The 17,114-nt window shown below is 32.7% G+C and overlaps 1 protein-coding gene across 3 annotated transcripts in view; it reads right to left on the bottom strand.

Moving 5' to 3' along the window:
• The window catches only part of FSTL5 (follistatin like 5), a 692,987-nt gene that overhangs the window by 102,219 nt on the left and 573,654 nt on the right, over positions 1-17,114 (bottom strand). For 2 of the 3 annotated variants that reach the window (XM_028104409.2, XM_028104410.2), the window contains exon 10: positions 8,411-8,437. The exons of the other annotated variant lie outside the window; for it this stretch is intronic. In XM_028104409.2, coding sequence (XP_027960210.1) covers positions 8,411-8,437 — 27 coding nt within the window. The remainder of the gene's footprint in view (positions 1-8,410; positions 8,438-17,114) is intronic. 3 annotated transcript variants of the gene reach the window in all.

Raw genomic sequence — 17,114 nt, 5'->3', positions numbered from 1 at the left:
ACCAGATCGCAATGGGGTACCTATTTTTAAGCTGTGTCAGTTACATACTATGTTTGATGATTTTTTACAAAGCTCCTAAAATTTTTAATGAACATGCCTCTCCTTTCCTTCAGCAGCTGCAAAATTCTGCTCCCCAATCAGGAATTCGAATGTGTTTGAAGCTGACAAATACTGTAGGTCCAGACTACAAAGTTTCCTGAAATATTTCTGCCCTTATGCAAATGGACACTTTCATTGTGTTATTTACCATAATCTGTACAAAATACAGTCAGCGGGATTCCACTGCATTGTTGCACTGATGAAATTTCTGAGCTGTATTTTCCTCTAAAACCCAGTTAATCCATCCAAATCACTTGTTCAAATCTCAAGTCTATTTTCTTACTTTTTATATGAGTTACACATTCAGCGTTTTTATAAAGCATGAACCACTTTCCAAGTTACAGGTTATTGAAGAAATACAGATTTCATTATGCAAGGTTTACTTTGTTTTTGAACTTTAATGTTTTCAGTGGAAATATAGCTTTTCAATGTTGATGAATAGTAATGACAAAAAAATACCATATATAAATATATTAGCTAAAATAATAATTATAAAATAAGTATCTTTTAATCATTCTGCTATGAATTAAAATTTTATGTATACCCTTAGAGTCGTCTATGAATTCCTCCTCTTGCTAACCACAAGAGGTATGTTTACCTTTTTTTTTTTTGGCTAGGGAGATTTTTTTTTTAAAGATTTTATTTATCCATTTGAGAGAGAGAAAGCAAACATGAACAGGGGGAAGGGAAAGGGCAGAGGAAGAAGCAGACTCCCCGCTGAGGAGGGAGCCCAGTGTGGGGGCTGGATGTCAGGACCCTGGGATCATACTCTGAGCTTAACTGACTGAGCCACCCAAGCACCCCTTGGCTAGAGAAATTTTTTAAATCAAGTTTTCTGTAGGTTTTAGCAGCAGAACTCATTATCTGAATATATGATACAGATGTTTCTTTTTAAATTTACTGCTATAATATTATACCTATATACATTTATTATGATTACACTGGGCACAGAATAATATAAAGTACCTGATAATGAAGATGTGAGAAATTAAAGGCATAAGCAGATTTTCATTTGGAGCATTCATTAGCTTTATTTAATATATATTTAATTTATTTATAATTATATATAATATATATAAGTATATATTATATGTTATTATTATATATATTTTATATATTATTATTATTTTTTAAGATTTTATTTATTTATTTGAGAGAGAGAATGAGAGAGAGAGAGAGCACATGAGAGGAGGGAGGGTTAGAGGGAAAAGCAGACTCCCTGCTGAGCAGGGAACCCGATGCGGGACTTGATCCTAGAACTCCAGGATCATGACCTGAGCCAAAGGCAGTCACTTAACCAACTGAGCCACCCAGGCGTGCTTATATATTATTATTATTATATATTACATATTATATTATATATTATATATATATATAATATATATTATATATTATACATATAATTATAATATAAATTATATATTAAATATATAAATATAATATATATACTTAATTTAATTTAATATATATTTAAAATAATTTAAATAAATTTAAATTTATTTATTTAAATAAAATAATATTTAAATAAAATAATAATGTATTAGTGTATGTTCACTACAGCTGTTAAATTTCCATGTCCAAACTTTTTTTTTTTTTTTTGGATGGGAGAATGTAACAGAGAGATAAACTCCATTCTCTGGTTTTGAACAGCTCAGAGGCCAATCATGGCTCTACACCTCACTATTGTACCATAGGAAAGTCATTCAGTCTATGTCATAATTTCCCCATCTCAAGTTTGGAGATAATAATTATACTTATGTCATACAGCTATTGTAAGAATCAAATTTGTTGGGGAAAGTAAAACATTTAGCAGAGTGACTGGCACATAGTAAAATTTCAAAAAATGGTACTGTCACTATTTTTATGGCAGACATTATCTCTTCTCTTTAAACATTAATAAAAATTGGTGAAATGGTATATAACCAGATTTTGATTTCTGTTTCCATTTTTTCCTCAAATCTATACTGTGAGATATACTACTACATTTCAGTTTTCTATGATATCAAATTCTATGAATCTATGAGCCTGATAAAAGATCAACTGCATTTCCTAGTAGGCAATTCTCATAGTTAATCCTTTCAGGGGGTCTGCAAAGTCAAAACTATTTTCGTAATAATACTAAGGTGTCATTTGCATTTTTCTCTCTCATTCTCACAAATTAGATTCTTCCAAATGTTTTAGAGTGTACCTTTAGACAGGCTACATGACATATGATGTAATGAGTGATAGCACAACTATTTAGTGCAGAAGCAGATATAGGCATCCAGCATCTTCTATTCAGTCAGACATTAACAAGATTTGCAAAATGAAAAACAATGTATCTTCATTTTTTTAAATATAGCCTTAAAACTGTGTTATTTATGGGTACTTATAATGAATCTATTATGGTTATTTTCAATAAATTAATAAAATATCTTTAATGTTTCTCTGTTTTATTTCTAATATGGTAAATATTGGTGGATAGGAATAACCCAGATAAACAAAAGCTTTTGAGTTCTCAATAATTTTGAAGAATGCAAAGTGGTTCTGAGTCCCAAAAAGTTTAATAACCATGTAGGTTTCAATTACAGTTCTCTCCTCATTCATGCATTGTATTGCAGGATATTACAAATGTCCCTAGCTGTAGTTAAAAGCTTCACCACTCTCGTCACAGTAAAGATCGGCAATATATGCAGCCTCTAGTTTCTTTTTCATCCCCCAGTGAAGATAGACACATGTACTTTGTCTTTTCAGGGTCGATTGTTAATCTAATGGAGTACAGTGGCTCCAGAAAGTGATCCATAATTTGTTTGTTCCTTGTGAGTTTTCTTTTTGCCTTTTCTTTCTCTACAGAGAAAGGACACAAGCAAGAATTACTTCCATTCTTGTAAGAGGGAAGTATTTCCCAGAGGATTTTCTAATCAATACTGCACCTTTAAATAAGTGAAATGGGCTGAGAAAAAAATAGATGCAATGCACATGTCTGTCTCAATCCTTAGGATTGCTGCTCATGAATAACAGCATATCGTGATAATATAATGATATTATTTCTTATATATAGCATATATATTACATCATTTATATCAATGATAAAATGTGGTTAATTTCTAATTACAGGATGGACAACAATAACAAAAGATAGTCAATAATGAAAGATATTTTGTGGTGATATTTGTCTTCCCCTGATTTAAATTGCTATTGCTTTAGGATTTAAGTTATGGTCAAGAGCAAATTATAATCATGAGATGCAGTGATTTGGTAACCAATGAAAGATAATTCAATAAGTTTTAGTGTTATAAAGTCCTTCATTAGTTGACTTTATTCTTTTCACTTTTGTGTTTCTCATCTTGAATAACTTAGCGGGGAAAGATTGTTGGTTCATGAATATTCCCATGTTTTGTAACTTTGTCTTTGGAGATAAAAACTTTTTTACACACAAAGTAGCATCATTTCACTGCACCTCAAAAAGATCTTTATATTATGTTCAACTAAAATAAAACTATTTCATTCTTGCTAGAAAGTGAGTGTTTGTATCAAGCTCTTTATCAGCCACTATTAATCCAGCAACTAGGTGCTATTTGCCTGGTCAGAGTGATGTTATCTAAAATCAGTCCATTTGATGGGCGCCTGGGTGGCTCAGTTGGTTAAGCGACTGCCTTCGGCTCAGGTCATGATCCTGGAGTCCCGGGATCAAGTCCCACACTGGGCTCCCTGCTCAGCAGGGAGTCTGCTTCTCCCTCTGACCCTCTTCCCTCTTGTGCTATCTCTCATTCTCTCTCTCTCAAATAAATAAATAAAATCTTAAATAAATAAATAAGTAAATAAATAAAATCAGTCCATTTGAGTCAGTATACCATTTCCTGAACTTCCAAAGATCTGCTGAAAAAGCTGAGTGCAAATCTGCATGATTAATTTCACATTTAACGATTAACATAGCAAAGGTTATAATAGAGTATTTGTGCTATATAATTAATGTTAGTTGGGGTCATATATTTAATTATATATGTACCCACGTGTATAAATGTATGTATGTATACATCTAGCATATATATACATATTTATGTGTATGTATATACACATATATCTGCAAATGGGTATATGTCATCAGATCACAATTTTGATTTGAAAACCTTTTTAATGAAAGAATATAAAACACTAAAAAGTTTAGGTTGAGGTTAGTATTTAAAGCAACGATAGTGGACTGGCTAATGAAAATACCGAGAACTTGATCACGATTTAATTGGCATCATGTACTGATTGTTAGAAGGCATGGTCTCTACGTCTCCACAATGCTATGACTTTCTAAGCTTAATGCATTCAGGAGCCTTAACGCTCTGAAAATTTTTTCATTTTAAATAATTCATCAATATTACCGTGAAGCAGTAATCTGGTCCTGAGAATCTCAGCATTTCTTTTCTCTAAAAATAAATTTGAGAAGCTTATGGAACTTACAAAGGTGGTATATATTAGGCTGTATTTCCCAACCTCCCTTGCAAGTATAATAGTCTAGCCAGTGAAATGTGAGTAATTTCAGGCTGAAGAACTTAAAAACTGACCTGCTTGCCATATTCCCTTTCCCCCACTTTCGTGACATTATAGGTCACAAAGCTAATCAGATTACAGTGTAACATATAATCTTTGTTGTAAGATTTCCCTGTAATTTCTTTTTTTTTTTAAGATTTATTTATTTATTTTGAGAGAGTGAGAATGAGAGAGAGAAAGATAGTACATGAAACGGGGGAGAGTTAGAGGAAGAAGCAGGCTCCTTGCTGAGCAGGGAGCCCGATGCGGGACTCGATCGCGGGACTCCAGGATCATGACCTGAGCCAAAGGCAGTCACTTAACCGACTGAGTCACCCAGGCGCCCCAAATTTCCCTGTAATTTCTATTTGCATTTTATTGGTAGGTGTCAATGAGCTTGACTAATATAGTGATTTACATGAATCTTTTCTATATTTTCATGTGAATAGATTCATAAATATTTACAAGGAATAGAAGGGACATTCAATTTTTATAAACATAGAAATTATTTGTTTGGCTTTCAAAGCATTAGATGTCATATCCATTCAGTTTTTCCTGAAGTAATCTTTATTCAATATTGATCCTATATTCATCAAAATAATTCCATGTTATAACAAATTTAGGAAATACTATACTATTAGTGAACCACCTTACATCTCTCCTTTGAACTTGAACTTAGCATGTTCAAGTTAAGATTAATTCATCAATGAGTAAAATGGCTTAAAGTTCTTTATTTTAGTGCTTATCTAAATCAAAACATGTATTATTAAGACCATAAAATATATTCCTAAACTGTTGTCAACTAAATAAACTTTAAGATGTACTTTATTAGATTATATTTTATTACAAGATCATAAAAAATATTGTAGAAGGAAACCAAACAGTGGATCTTCTAATGTATATTTTCAAATCATATAGTAAAATTAGTTATCAATAAGAATGATTAAGACTTTAACTTACTAGATCAAAATTTTCTTTAGGGACAATATTCCTATCTTTATATTTCCAGTATTTTCAAAGTGTTTTGCATTTAATAGGCTCTTTAAAATATTTGTCAATAATGAGTGACATATTTCCTCTTTTAACAATGTCTTTCTGCACTCCTGCAAACCACAATGATGACTGGAAAAAAACTGGAAGAAGAACGCAGAGAAGTAGTGGACTCTGTGTTTCAAGCTTAAATATCCATGAGATTCCGAAGATAATACATATTAAATTAGTAAAATCAATTTAGGTTACAAAGTCCTGATTAAGCTAGATTCTGATGCTCATGTTTAAAAAATAATTCTTCAGCTAAACAAAATTTTATGGTTTTAATAATTGCTTATAAGTACAATGACATTATGAGAAGTTTATCATTTTTAACTATCTTTCCAATATTTATCTTTGAATGCCTGAAATTGGAATTTCCCAGTTGGTTCTCTCTGGGATAAATTTCTCTTGGCCATGGTAAAGAGGCAAGCATGCAAAGAGAAAACATTACTATGGTGGAAATGAGAATAGATCTTGGAATTATGTAGTTCGTATTTGTTATTATTCTATCCTTTAAAAATAAAGGTAAAAAAAGTTTTTGGAAGTTTTAGTTAGCTATTATTTTAATTACTTTTTATGAAATAATTGTATACACTGTTAGGATTCGGTGATTCCTCAAGGTGGTCTATTATCTCTGGCCACCACTACTATTATTACATGCAATCATTTCTAATTGTAATGCCTTGCCAATAACTGTGGCATTGTAAAAAATAATTTACAGATTCTTATGAATTTAAATCAGGCATATTGTTTTCTCAAGTCTATTATGTTAAATCTTGTTTATTCTAAGAAACAACAAAGGACCCTGATGACAATTGCACATGAAATAAAAGATTTAAAAACTTTACCCCCCCAAAAAATAAAAACTTTACCCAAAGGTATTTATTATATATGTCTTAAAACTATCTGCAAAATATACTAAATAACTTATTTCTCAAGGACATATTCTCTGTCAAACAAAGTTATGAAGAGTAAGCAAATCATTGATTGATGGAGAATAATTATTGAGAGCATACATGTTAAAAAACCTAACAGAAGAACATTTTATATAGATAAAAATGGTTTCATATAATGAATATCAGGGTGATTTTAATTAATCTGGAGGTCTCATATTTTTAAAAGTAGCCTGAAGAGGGGCGCCTGGGTGGCTCAGTCGTTAAGCGTCTGCCTTCGGCTCAGGTCATGATCCTGGGGTTCTGGGATGGAGCCCCGCATCAGGCTCCCTGCTCTGCGGGAAGCCTGCTTCTCCCTCTCCCACTCCGCCTGCTTGTGTTCCCTCTCTCACTGTCTCTCTCTGTCAAATAAATAAATAAAATCTAAAAAAAACAACCACATTAAAAGTAGTCTGAAGAATATGATATTATTATTACATATTAAAATTATAATAATGTTCATGGTTGCTAGTCAAATTATAAGAAAATGTTATTTTACATACTTTAAGGACATATACATATCACAATTTTATAAGGAAAGTGTCAACTGTATTTCAAGCAATGTGTTAGAAAAATCTGGCTCAGAAAGGTAAAATAACACATCCCGTTTTTACCAGCAATTAACCAGCAAAGCCAGAACTGTGCTACCTGATCTCTGACTACTTAGGTTTTGTTCTTTCTATTATGATGATAACATGAAATCAATTTTTAAAATGCCCAGAGATATATTTGTTTAATCTCAAGAGGGAAGAGATATAAAGAAATGTTGTTTAATAGATATATTAATGTTAGTTTTAGTAATGACTACATTTGTATGTTCAAATGTGAAATATCTTAAGTGGAATAAAATGAGAAGACATAGTCACACCAGAATCTCTTTAGTAAACCAGACCTTGAAGAAGCCTATACAAAAGATTTCAGAAGCAACAAATATCAAGGGGGAAAAATGGTGGTGTGCCTCATCATTGAGAACAAAACTGAGATGCTTCAATTCGCAAATTACTTGAAGCTTATGAGACAAGGCCCTCACAGGTGGCAGTGACTCCAGTTCATATGGGAAACTATAATCAGGGAGGAGAAAGTTTGTCTAGAATGGATTAGGAGGCAACATTTTGGTCATTGTTTACCAGAACTATAATGATGACTTATTGCATTTTGCTCCTAAAAATTTAACTAAAGCACGTGAGTACCTGGTCAAACACATTCTTCCCAGTCTTTACGAATAAAAATAATAATAATAATAACAATAATAAATGGAAGTGGACGCTGTTTATAGAGTGTAGCCTATATTTAAGGAACTGGTAGTAGCCCTACTGATTATAAACAACTATCCTTATTTTTCAGATAAGAAAATTGGGACATAAAGAGGCCTTTGGTTATAGAGCTGTGGAGACCAGATTTGAATCTAGATCTTTCAAATTTACAAACCACTTTCTTAAATAATTTATTACATTCCCTTGATAAGGCAATGGTTTTTATAATTTTTTTCTAATCTAAATCAGGGTTTATACGGAAGTTATGTTTAAGTTTGCTTTTATTTCTTTGACTTAATTTTAAATTCTTAAAAGCATTTCAATATATTATAATGTACTTCATTTATATGGTTATATATCATATATATGGTTATATATCATATATATGGTTATATATCAATAATAAATCAAACTGATAAAGAGTAATAAATATTTCTAATGGTATCAGGTTTACAAAAGAATACCTATTTATAATAAAACAAAAATATTTAGTCAACATAAAAATGAATAAGGTAATTATTAAAATTGATAGTCAATAAATCCATTAAAAATTAAGCAAAATAATCACAATATAAAAATCATGGAATTTAGTACCTTCTTCTCTCCATAATATGTTAGCTACTGCAGCATGTTAAAGGAAAGAGGAGAGAAAGAAAAATGAGTAAAGAGAGCTTCAGTTGCATAATAATATAAATAACTATTAAAGAGGTCACAATCTCTAGGATAGAACATGTACATAAAAGTGGTGATGGTGAATTCAAAAAAACTACTTTGAATTAACAAAACAGTAAAATGCTGTACTAGTTAATAATGCTCTTTTCATTTCTTGAAATTGCCAATTCTTAGGAATAAAGATTTTGTTAATAAACAAAGAACATTTTATGCATCACTGGAAAGAAGGGGATATTTAGGTTATGTTATTAAAATACATCTTTAGAACAAACATTGGTAGTTAAAACTATTTAAGATAGTATAGTTAAAAGTTGCTAACTGAAAAAATTATATTTTAAAAATTCTTGGTAATCACAATATGTAATATTCCTACATAATATGCAATATCCTGAGCAAGAAGAGTTCTTTTAATAAAGGATTTGAACACAGATGTAGTTTATTTTTAAGTAATATATGTTTTCACTTTTTAAACCAGACAGAATGACATATATCCAAATATATCTTGGTTAGTTCAATGCACAATAATGATTCATAGTAAATTGTTTCTGGACAATAGGTATATTACATACTATATAGAAATTAAATCAATAGAGTTAAAATATTGAGATAGAAATAAAGAAAAAAATACCAATTAGAAATATTCTCAGAGAAATGTCTACCTCCATTACTAAATCAAAGTTGCCCAAATTCTGTGTTTTCACAGCAAAATAATATGTCAAAAGAAAATGTAATTGATGTAAAATCTTATACACATCTAAATATTCCCCGAATATTTTAACCATATTAAAGCATAATCACTTTTTTTAAGCTGAATCTCCCCCACCCATGAATGTAGCAAAGCCAAGACTATACTCCAGCACTCCTACTTGGAGGCTGAAGGCCCAAGTCATCCAGTTTCAAAACCTGCTAAACATTTTAAAAATAAATTTTTGTAAAATAACATTCATCCCTTCAGGACATTTTGTGGTGCTGTTCTTGTTGTCTACAGTGTTCTTGAAATGAATATGAAAATGATAGGTCTATTTGCAAGGAGAGGACACAGACCTCAGTAATCAGCAGTTAACCTCGATCTGGAAGTAGATGATCCTGCTCTTTAAGTTTCATCAGAATGTCAATAGTAGTCACAGTGCCTATGTCATTCACTTCATTTCATCACATAGGCATTTTATCATCTCACATCATCACAAGAAGAAAGGTGAGTACGGTACAATGAGAGACCATATTCACATAACTTTTATTACAGTATATTATTATAATTATTTTATTATTAGTGACTATTGTCAACCTTGTACTGTAATTTAATTTATAAATTAAATTTTATCATAGATATGTGTGTATAAGAAAAAAACAACATATATGGAGTGTAGTACTATAAGCAGCTTCAGACATCCACTGGGGGTCTTGGAACATATTCTCTGAATAAGGGGGAACTACTCTATTCAGAGAAATTTAAATAATTGAGTATATTTGAAGAACAAAACTGATAGAAGCTGAGGCCAGAGATTTTTTCCATGAGTAGATCAAGAAAGTTTTTTGTACACAATGCAGAGGAGATTAAATTTTCTTCTGTAGGTTCAGGAAAGGCTGAGCCATGATTAGATTTACCTTGTTTTTTCCTGGTTTATATAAAAAAATGTAACTAGATATATGTTTCATCATATCTCCATTCATTTGCTCAGTGAGTACTGACTGAGTGCCTAACATGTGTCAGACATTGCATTCAGTGATATAATACACAGATTCCCGGGGCCCAAACTCTCTGTTAATAGAGTTTATAATCTAGTTGAGGAAAAAATAAAAACACTATTCACAAAATGACAGAGAAAAATTTTTAAATTACACATTTAATGGTTTATGAAAGAGAGGAACAGTATTGTGAATGCTTTTAGCAGGTGGATTAAACAAAGGGAAACACTGAAAGTGAAAGATGCAAGATGAGTAAGAGTGAAGCAAGTGAGGACTGTAAGAATAAGGTTTCTAGAGAAAAGAAAAAACCTGCACAAACCCTAGTGGCATATCAAAGCACTGCTAGTTTAAAGGAGTAAGGACAGAGATATTTTCAAGATAGGCAATCATTTAGGAGAAAGTACCAAAAAATACGTGGTTTGTGATATTAACATCCAACAAGATAAAATTCAAAGTACTGCATATTGAGTTTAATATTATATAAACTAAGAATATAATATTAAAATATGAAGCAAAAGCTGTTAGGACTGGAAACAAAATTGGTAAATATACACTTGTATTCTATTTCTTTAACTCATCACTCTCAGTATTTGAAAAATTAAGAGAAAAAAGACCAAGTTTCAATAATATAATTATTAAGACTGAATAAGTATTTTCATAGTGAATATTGTACTATACGAACAGAATGTTGAACTCTACAAATAAAAGTGTTTTGTTCAGATTTTCTGGAAAAATTTTCAAGAGTGCTCCCAAAGTAAACTAGAAAATGAAAAGTCTCTATATTGTAGGTATATTTCAATCAGCATAAATAGTTTAGACATTTTCAGACAAGGATAAAACAAATATGAAAACCCGTGAGAATATTTAAACACACAAAATTCTTCCATAAATTAAATATTTTTTAAAAAAAATCAAATATGGCAGCACCTAGGTGGTACAGTCGGGTAATGTTTTACTCTTGGTTTTGGCTCTGATCTTGGAGTTGTGAGATGGAGCCCCATATTGGGCTCTGCACTCAGCACAGAGTCTCCTTGAGATTCTCTCCCTCTCCCTCTACTCCCCCCCCATTGATCTCTCTCTGTCTAAAATAAATTTTAAAAACTTTAAAAATAAATAAATAATAAAATATGATTACAATTAATATGAGACAACAAAAAATGAATATTCAATATGTGGACCCAAAGAGTTTTGGCTAAGAGATAATACACAGACTTAACTGATGCATTATTAAGCAAAATAGAAAGAGGGAAAAAGACAATGAGAGAGAAAGCAGAAATGGAAGCAGAACCAGGAGGAAGAAAAAAGGGAAAGAAATGGGGAGACAACAAAGATAGAAGGAATGATTGTAGCTTTGATTTTAAATTAAGGTAGATTTTTTTTGTAGTTTCAAGTTTTTAGTAAAATTACAGTTAGTTAACATGTTGTGTAATATTAGTTTCAGGAGTAGAAATCAGTGATTCATCACTTTAATGTAGAATTTTTGCTAATAAATTTGATAATCTGGATTTCACTAAAAAAATCCAAGGAAATATAAATATCCAAACTGAAATAAAGAAAAAAATTAAATAAAAATAACCATGGTACTGATTGAAACATTTTTCATTTAAATTCAGTTAATTAACATATAGTGTATTATTAGTTTCAGAGGTAGAGTTCAGTGATTCATCAGTCGTATATAACACCCAATGCTCATTACATCACATGCCCTCCTTAATGTCTATCACCAGCTATCCTATCCCCCCACTACCCTCCCCTCCAGCAACCCTGTTTGTTTCCTATGATTAAGAGTCTCTTATGGTTTGTCTCCCTCTCTGATTGTGTCTTGTTTTATTTCTTCCACCCTTCCCCTATAATCCTGTTTTGTCTCTTAAATTCAAAATATGAGTGAGAGCATATGATAACTGTCTTTCTCTGATTGACTTATTTCTCTAGCATAATACCCTTTAGTTCCATCCATGTCGTTGCAAGTGGCAGGATTTCTTTTGTTGATGGCTAAGTAGTATTCTGTTGTGTGTGTGTGTGTGTATATATATATATATATGTATATATACCACATCTTCTTTATCCATGAATCTGTTGAAGGGTATCTTGGCTCTTTCCATGGTTTGGCTCTTGTGGACTTTGCTGCTGTATACATTGGGGTGCAGGGGCCCCTCTGGATCAGTACATCTGTATCTTTGGGGTAAATCCCTAGTAGTGTAATTGCTGGGTCATAGTGTAGCTCTATTTTTAACTTTTTGAGGAACCTCTGTACTGTTTTCCAAAGTGGCTGCACCAGCTTGCATTCCCACCAACAGCATAAGAATGTTCCCCTTTCTCTGCATCCTTGCCAACACTTGCTTTTTCCTGTCTTGTTAATTTTGGCCATTCTAACTGGTGTAAGGTGGTATCTCATTGTAGTTTGGGTTTGTATTTCCCTGATGCTGAATGATATTGAGCATTTTTTCATGTGTCTGTTGGCCATTTGTATGTATTCTTTGGGTGTGTATTTCTTCTGCCCATTTCTTGATTGGATCATTTGTTCTTTGGGTATTGAATTTGGTAAGTTCTTTATAGATTTTGGAAACTAGCCCTTTATCTGATATGTCATTTGCAAATATCTTCTCCCATTCTGTCGGTTGTCTTTTGGTTTTGTTGACTGTTTCCTTTGCTGTGCAAAAGCTTTTTATCTTGATGAAATCCCAATAGTTCATTTTTGCCCTTGCTTCCCTGGCCTTTGGCAATGTGTCTAGGAAGAAGTTGCTGCGGCTGAGGTCGAAGAGGTTGCTGCCTGTGTTCTCCTCTAAGATTGTGATGGATTCCTGTTTCACATTTAGGTCTTTCATCCATTTTGAGTCTATTTTTGTCTATGGTGCAGGAAAATGGTCCAATTTCATTCTTCTGCATGTGGCAATCCAATTTTCCCAATGCCATTTTTTTGCAGAGACTGTCTTTTTCCATTGGATATTCTTTCCTGCTTTGTTGAAGATTAGTTGACCATAGAGTTGAGGGTCCACAATGGGTTCTCTATTCTGTTCTATTGATCTACGTGTTTATTTTTGTGCCAGTATGATACCGTCTTCACGACTACAACTTTGTAATAGAGCTTGAAGTCCAGAATTGTGATGCTACCAGCTTTGGTTTTCTTTTTCAATATTTTTTTAGCTATCCAGGGTTTTTTTCTGATTCCATACAAATTTTAGGATTATTTGTTCCAGCTCTGTGAAAAAAAAAAAGTTGATGTAATTTTGATAGGGATTGCATTGAATGTACAGATTGCTCTAGGTAGCATGGACATTTTATCAATATTTGTTCTTCTAATCCATGAGCTTGGAACATTTTTCCATTTCTCTGTGTCTTCCTCAATTTCTTTCATGAGCATTCTATAGTTTTTTGAGTACAGATCTTTTGCCTCTTTGGTTAAGTTTATTTCTAGGTATCTTATGGGTTTTGGTGCAACTATAAATGGGATTGAATCCTTAATTTTTCTTTCTTCTGTCTCATTGTCAGTGTATAGAAATGCAAAGGATTTCTGTGCATTGATTTTATATCCTGCAACTTTGCTGAACTATTGAAGGAGTTCTAGCAATTTTGGGGTGGAGTCCCTTGGGTTTTCTACATAGAGTATCATGTCATCTGCAAAGAGTGAGAGTTTGACTTCTTCGTTGATTCGGATGCCTTTTTGTTGTTGTGTCTAATTGCTGAGGCTAAGACTTCTAGTACTATGTTGAAAAACAGTGGTGAGAGTAGACATCCCTGTCCTCAGGGGAAAAGCTCTCAGTTTTTCCCCATTAAGAATGATATTTGCGGTCGGCTTTTCATAGATGGTTTTTATGATATGGAGGTATGTTCCCTCTATCCTTACACTGTGAAGAGGTTTAATCAAGAATGGATGCTGTACTTTGTCAAATGCTTTTTCTGCATCTATTGAAAAAATTACATGGTTCTTATCCTTTCTTTTATTAATGTATCACATTGTATCACATTGATTGATTTGCGAATATTGAACCACACGTGCAGCCCAGGAATAAATCCCCCTTGATAGTGGTGAATAATCCTTTTAATGTACTGTTGGATCCTACTGGGTAGTATGTTGGCCGAGAAATTTTGCATCCAAGTTCATCAGTGATATTGGTCTGTAATTTTCCTTTTTGATGGGGTCTTTGGTTTTGGGATCAAGGGAATGCTGGCCTCATAAAAAAGTTTGTAAGTTTTCCTTCCATTTATTTTTTTGAGACAGCTTCAGAAGAATAGGTATTAGTTCTTCTTTAAGTGTTTCGTAGAATTCCCCTGGGCAGCCATCCGGCCTTGGACTCTTGTTTGTTGGGAGATTTTTGATTACTGCTTCAATTTCCTTATTGATTATGGGTCCGTTCAGGTTTTCTATTTCTTCCTATTTCAGTTTTGGTATTTTATAAGTTTCTAGGAATGCATTCATTTCTTCCAGATTGCCTAATTTGTTGTCATATACTTGATCATAATATGTTCTCAAAATTGTTTGTATTTCCTTGGTGTTGGTTGAGATCTCTCCTCTTTCATTCATGATTTTATTAATTTGGGTCTTTCTTTTTGATAAATCTGGCTAGGGGTTTATCAAGCGTACTAATTCTTTCAAAGAACCATCTTCTAGTTTCATTGATCTGTTCTACTGTTCTTTTGGTTTCTAGTTCATTGATTGCTACTCTATCCTTTATTATTTCTCTTTTCCTGCTTGGTTTAGGTTTTATTTGCTGTTCTTTCTCCAGCTCCTTTAGGTGTAAGGTTAGCTTGTGTATTTGAGACCTTTTTTGTTTCTTGAGAAATGCTTATATTGTTATGTACCTCCCTGTTAGGACTGCCTTTGATGCATCCCAAAGATTTTGAACAGATATGTTTTCATTTTCATTTGTTTCCATGAAATTTTTAAATTCTTCTTTAATTTCCTGTTTCACCCATTCATTCTTTAGTAGGATGCTCTTTAACTCTTTAACCTCTAAGTATTTGAATTCCTTCTAAATTTCCGCTTGTGATTGAGTTCAAGTTTCAAAGCATTGTGGTCTGAAACTCTACAGGGAGTAATCTCAATCTTCTGGTATCAGTTGAGACCTGATTTGTGACCCAGTATGTGATCTATTCTGGAGAAAGTTCCATGAGCACTGGGGAAGAATATGTATTCTGTTGCTTTGGGATGGAATGGTCTGTATATATCTGTGAAGTCCATCCAGTCCAGTGTGTCATTCAAAGCCCTTGTTTCCTTGTTGATTTTCTGCTTAGATGATCTGTCTATTGCAGTGAGTGGGGTGTTAAAGTTCCCTACTATTATTGTATTATTATCAACGTGTTTTTTTATTTTGTTATTAATTGGTTTATAAAATTCACTGCTCCCATGTTAGGGGCATAAATATTTACAATTGTTATATCTTCTTGTTGGATAGACCCTTTACTTATGATAGAGTGTCCTTCCTCATCTCTTATTAATCTTTGGCTTAAAATCTAATTTGTCTGATATAAAAATTGCCACCCAGCTTTCTTTTGATGTCCATTAACATGATAAATTGTTTCCCACCCCCTCACTTTCAGTCTGGAGTTGTCTTTGGGTCTAAAATGAATATCTTGCAGAAAACATATCCATGGGTCTTGCTTTTTTATCCATTCTCATACATTGTGTCTTTTGATTGGGGCACTTAGTCCATTTACATACAGAGTAACTACTGAAAGATAGGAATTTAGTGCCATTGTATTGCCTGTAAAGTCACTGTTTCTATATATTGTCTCCGTTCCTTTCTAGCCTCTATTCCTTTTGGGTTCTCTCTTTGCTTAAAGGATCCCCTTTAATATTTCTTGCCAGGGTGGTTTAATGATCACAATTTCTTTTAGTTTCTGTTTGTCCTGTAAGCTTTTCATCTTTCCTTCTAATTTGAATGACAGCTTTGCTGGATATAGTGTTCTTGGCTGCATATTTTTCTCATTTAGCACCTTGAATATATCATGCCAGTCCTTTCTGGCCTGCCAGGTGTTGTGGATAGGCCTGCTGCAAGTCTAATGTTTCTACCCTTGTAGGTTACGCACCTCTTGTCCCGAACTGCTTTCAGGATTTTCTCTTTGTCTCTGAGATTTGCAAGGTTCACTCTTATGTGTTGGAGTGTTGACTTATTTTTAGTGATTTTGAGGTAGGTTCTCTGTGCCTCCTGGATTTTAATATGTGCTTCCTTCCCCAAATTAGGGAAGTTTTCCACTATAATTTGCTCCAATATCCTTCTGCCCCTCCTTCTTCTTCTGGGATCCCAATTATTCTAATATTGTTTTTCTTTATGGTATCACTTACCTCTCAAATTCTTCCTTTGTGATTAAGTAATTGTTTATCTCTTTTTCTCAGATTCTTCATTCTCCATCATTTTGTCTTCTATATCACTAATTCTCTCTTCTGCCTCATTTATTCTAGCAGTCAGATCCTCCATTTTGATTGTATTTCATTAATAGCCTTTTTAATTTTGATTTGATTAGATTTTAGGTCTTTTATTTCTCCAGAAAGGGACTCTTTAGTGTCTTCTATGCTTTTTTCAACCCCAGCTAGTATCTTTATAATCATGATTCTGAACTCTAGTTCTGACATCTTACTTATATCCATACTGATTAGGTCCCTGGCAGTCAGTACTTTTTTGAGGTGAGTTTTTCCATCTTGTCATGCTTGCAGAAAGTGGTCGCTTTTCTATTTGTAGAGTTGCAGCAATTCTTTTTATCAATCTCCAGTTGAGTTCACAGGTGTTCAGAATGATTTGATAGCTATCCAGCTGAATTCCTGTGACCAGACAAAACTAAAGTCTCCAATTCCTCTGCCATCTTGAAAAGCCCCTGATTGAACCATTTTTAAAAATAGTTTCTTCCCAACATACTCTCAGGGTTTGAGGTTTTAAAATATATAACTATAATATATAACTAAAGAAGCATACAATTCCAGTTGTGTTAAATATTTTTAGGCTAT

Source organism: Eumetopias jubatus, unplaced genomic scaffold (assembly GCF_037043125.1).
Source record: "Eumetopias jubatus isolate StellerSeaLion01/CBP00866 unplaced genomic scaffold, mEumJub1_p1.0 scaffold_2, whole genome shotgun sequence".
NCBI lineage: Eukaryota > Metazoa > Chordata > Mammalia > Carnivora > Otariidae > Eumetopias > Eumetopias jubatus.
The sequence above is the reverse complement of the archived record's forward strand: the minus strand, read 5'-3'. Positions and strand labels throughout refer to the sequence as shown.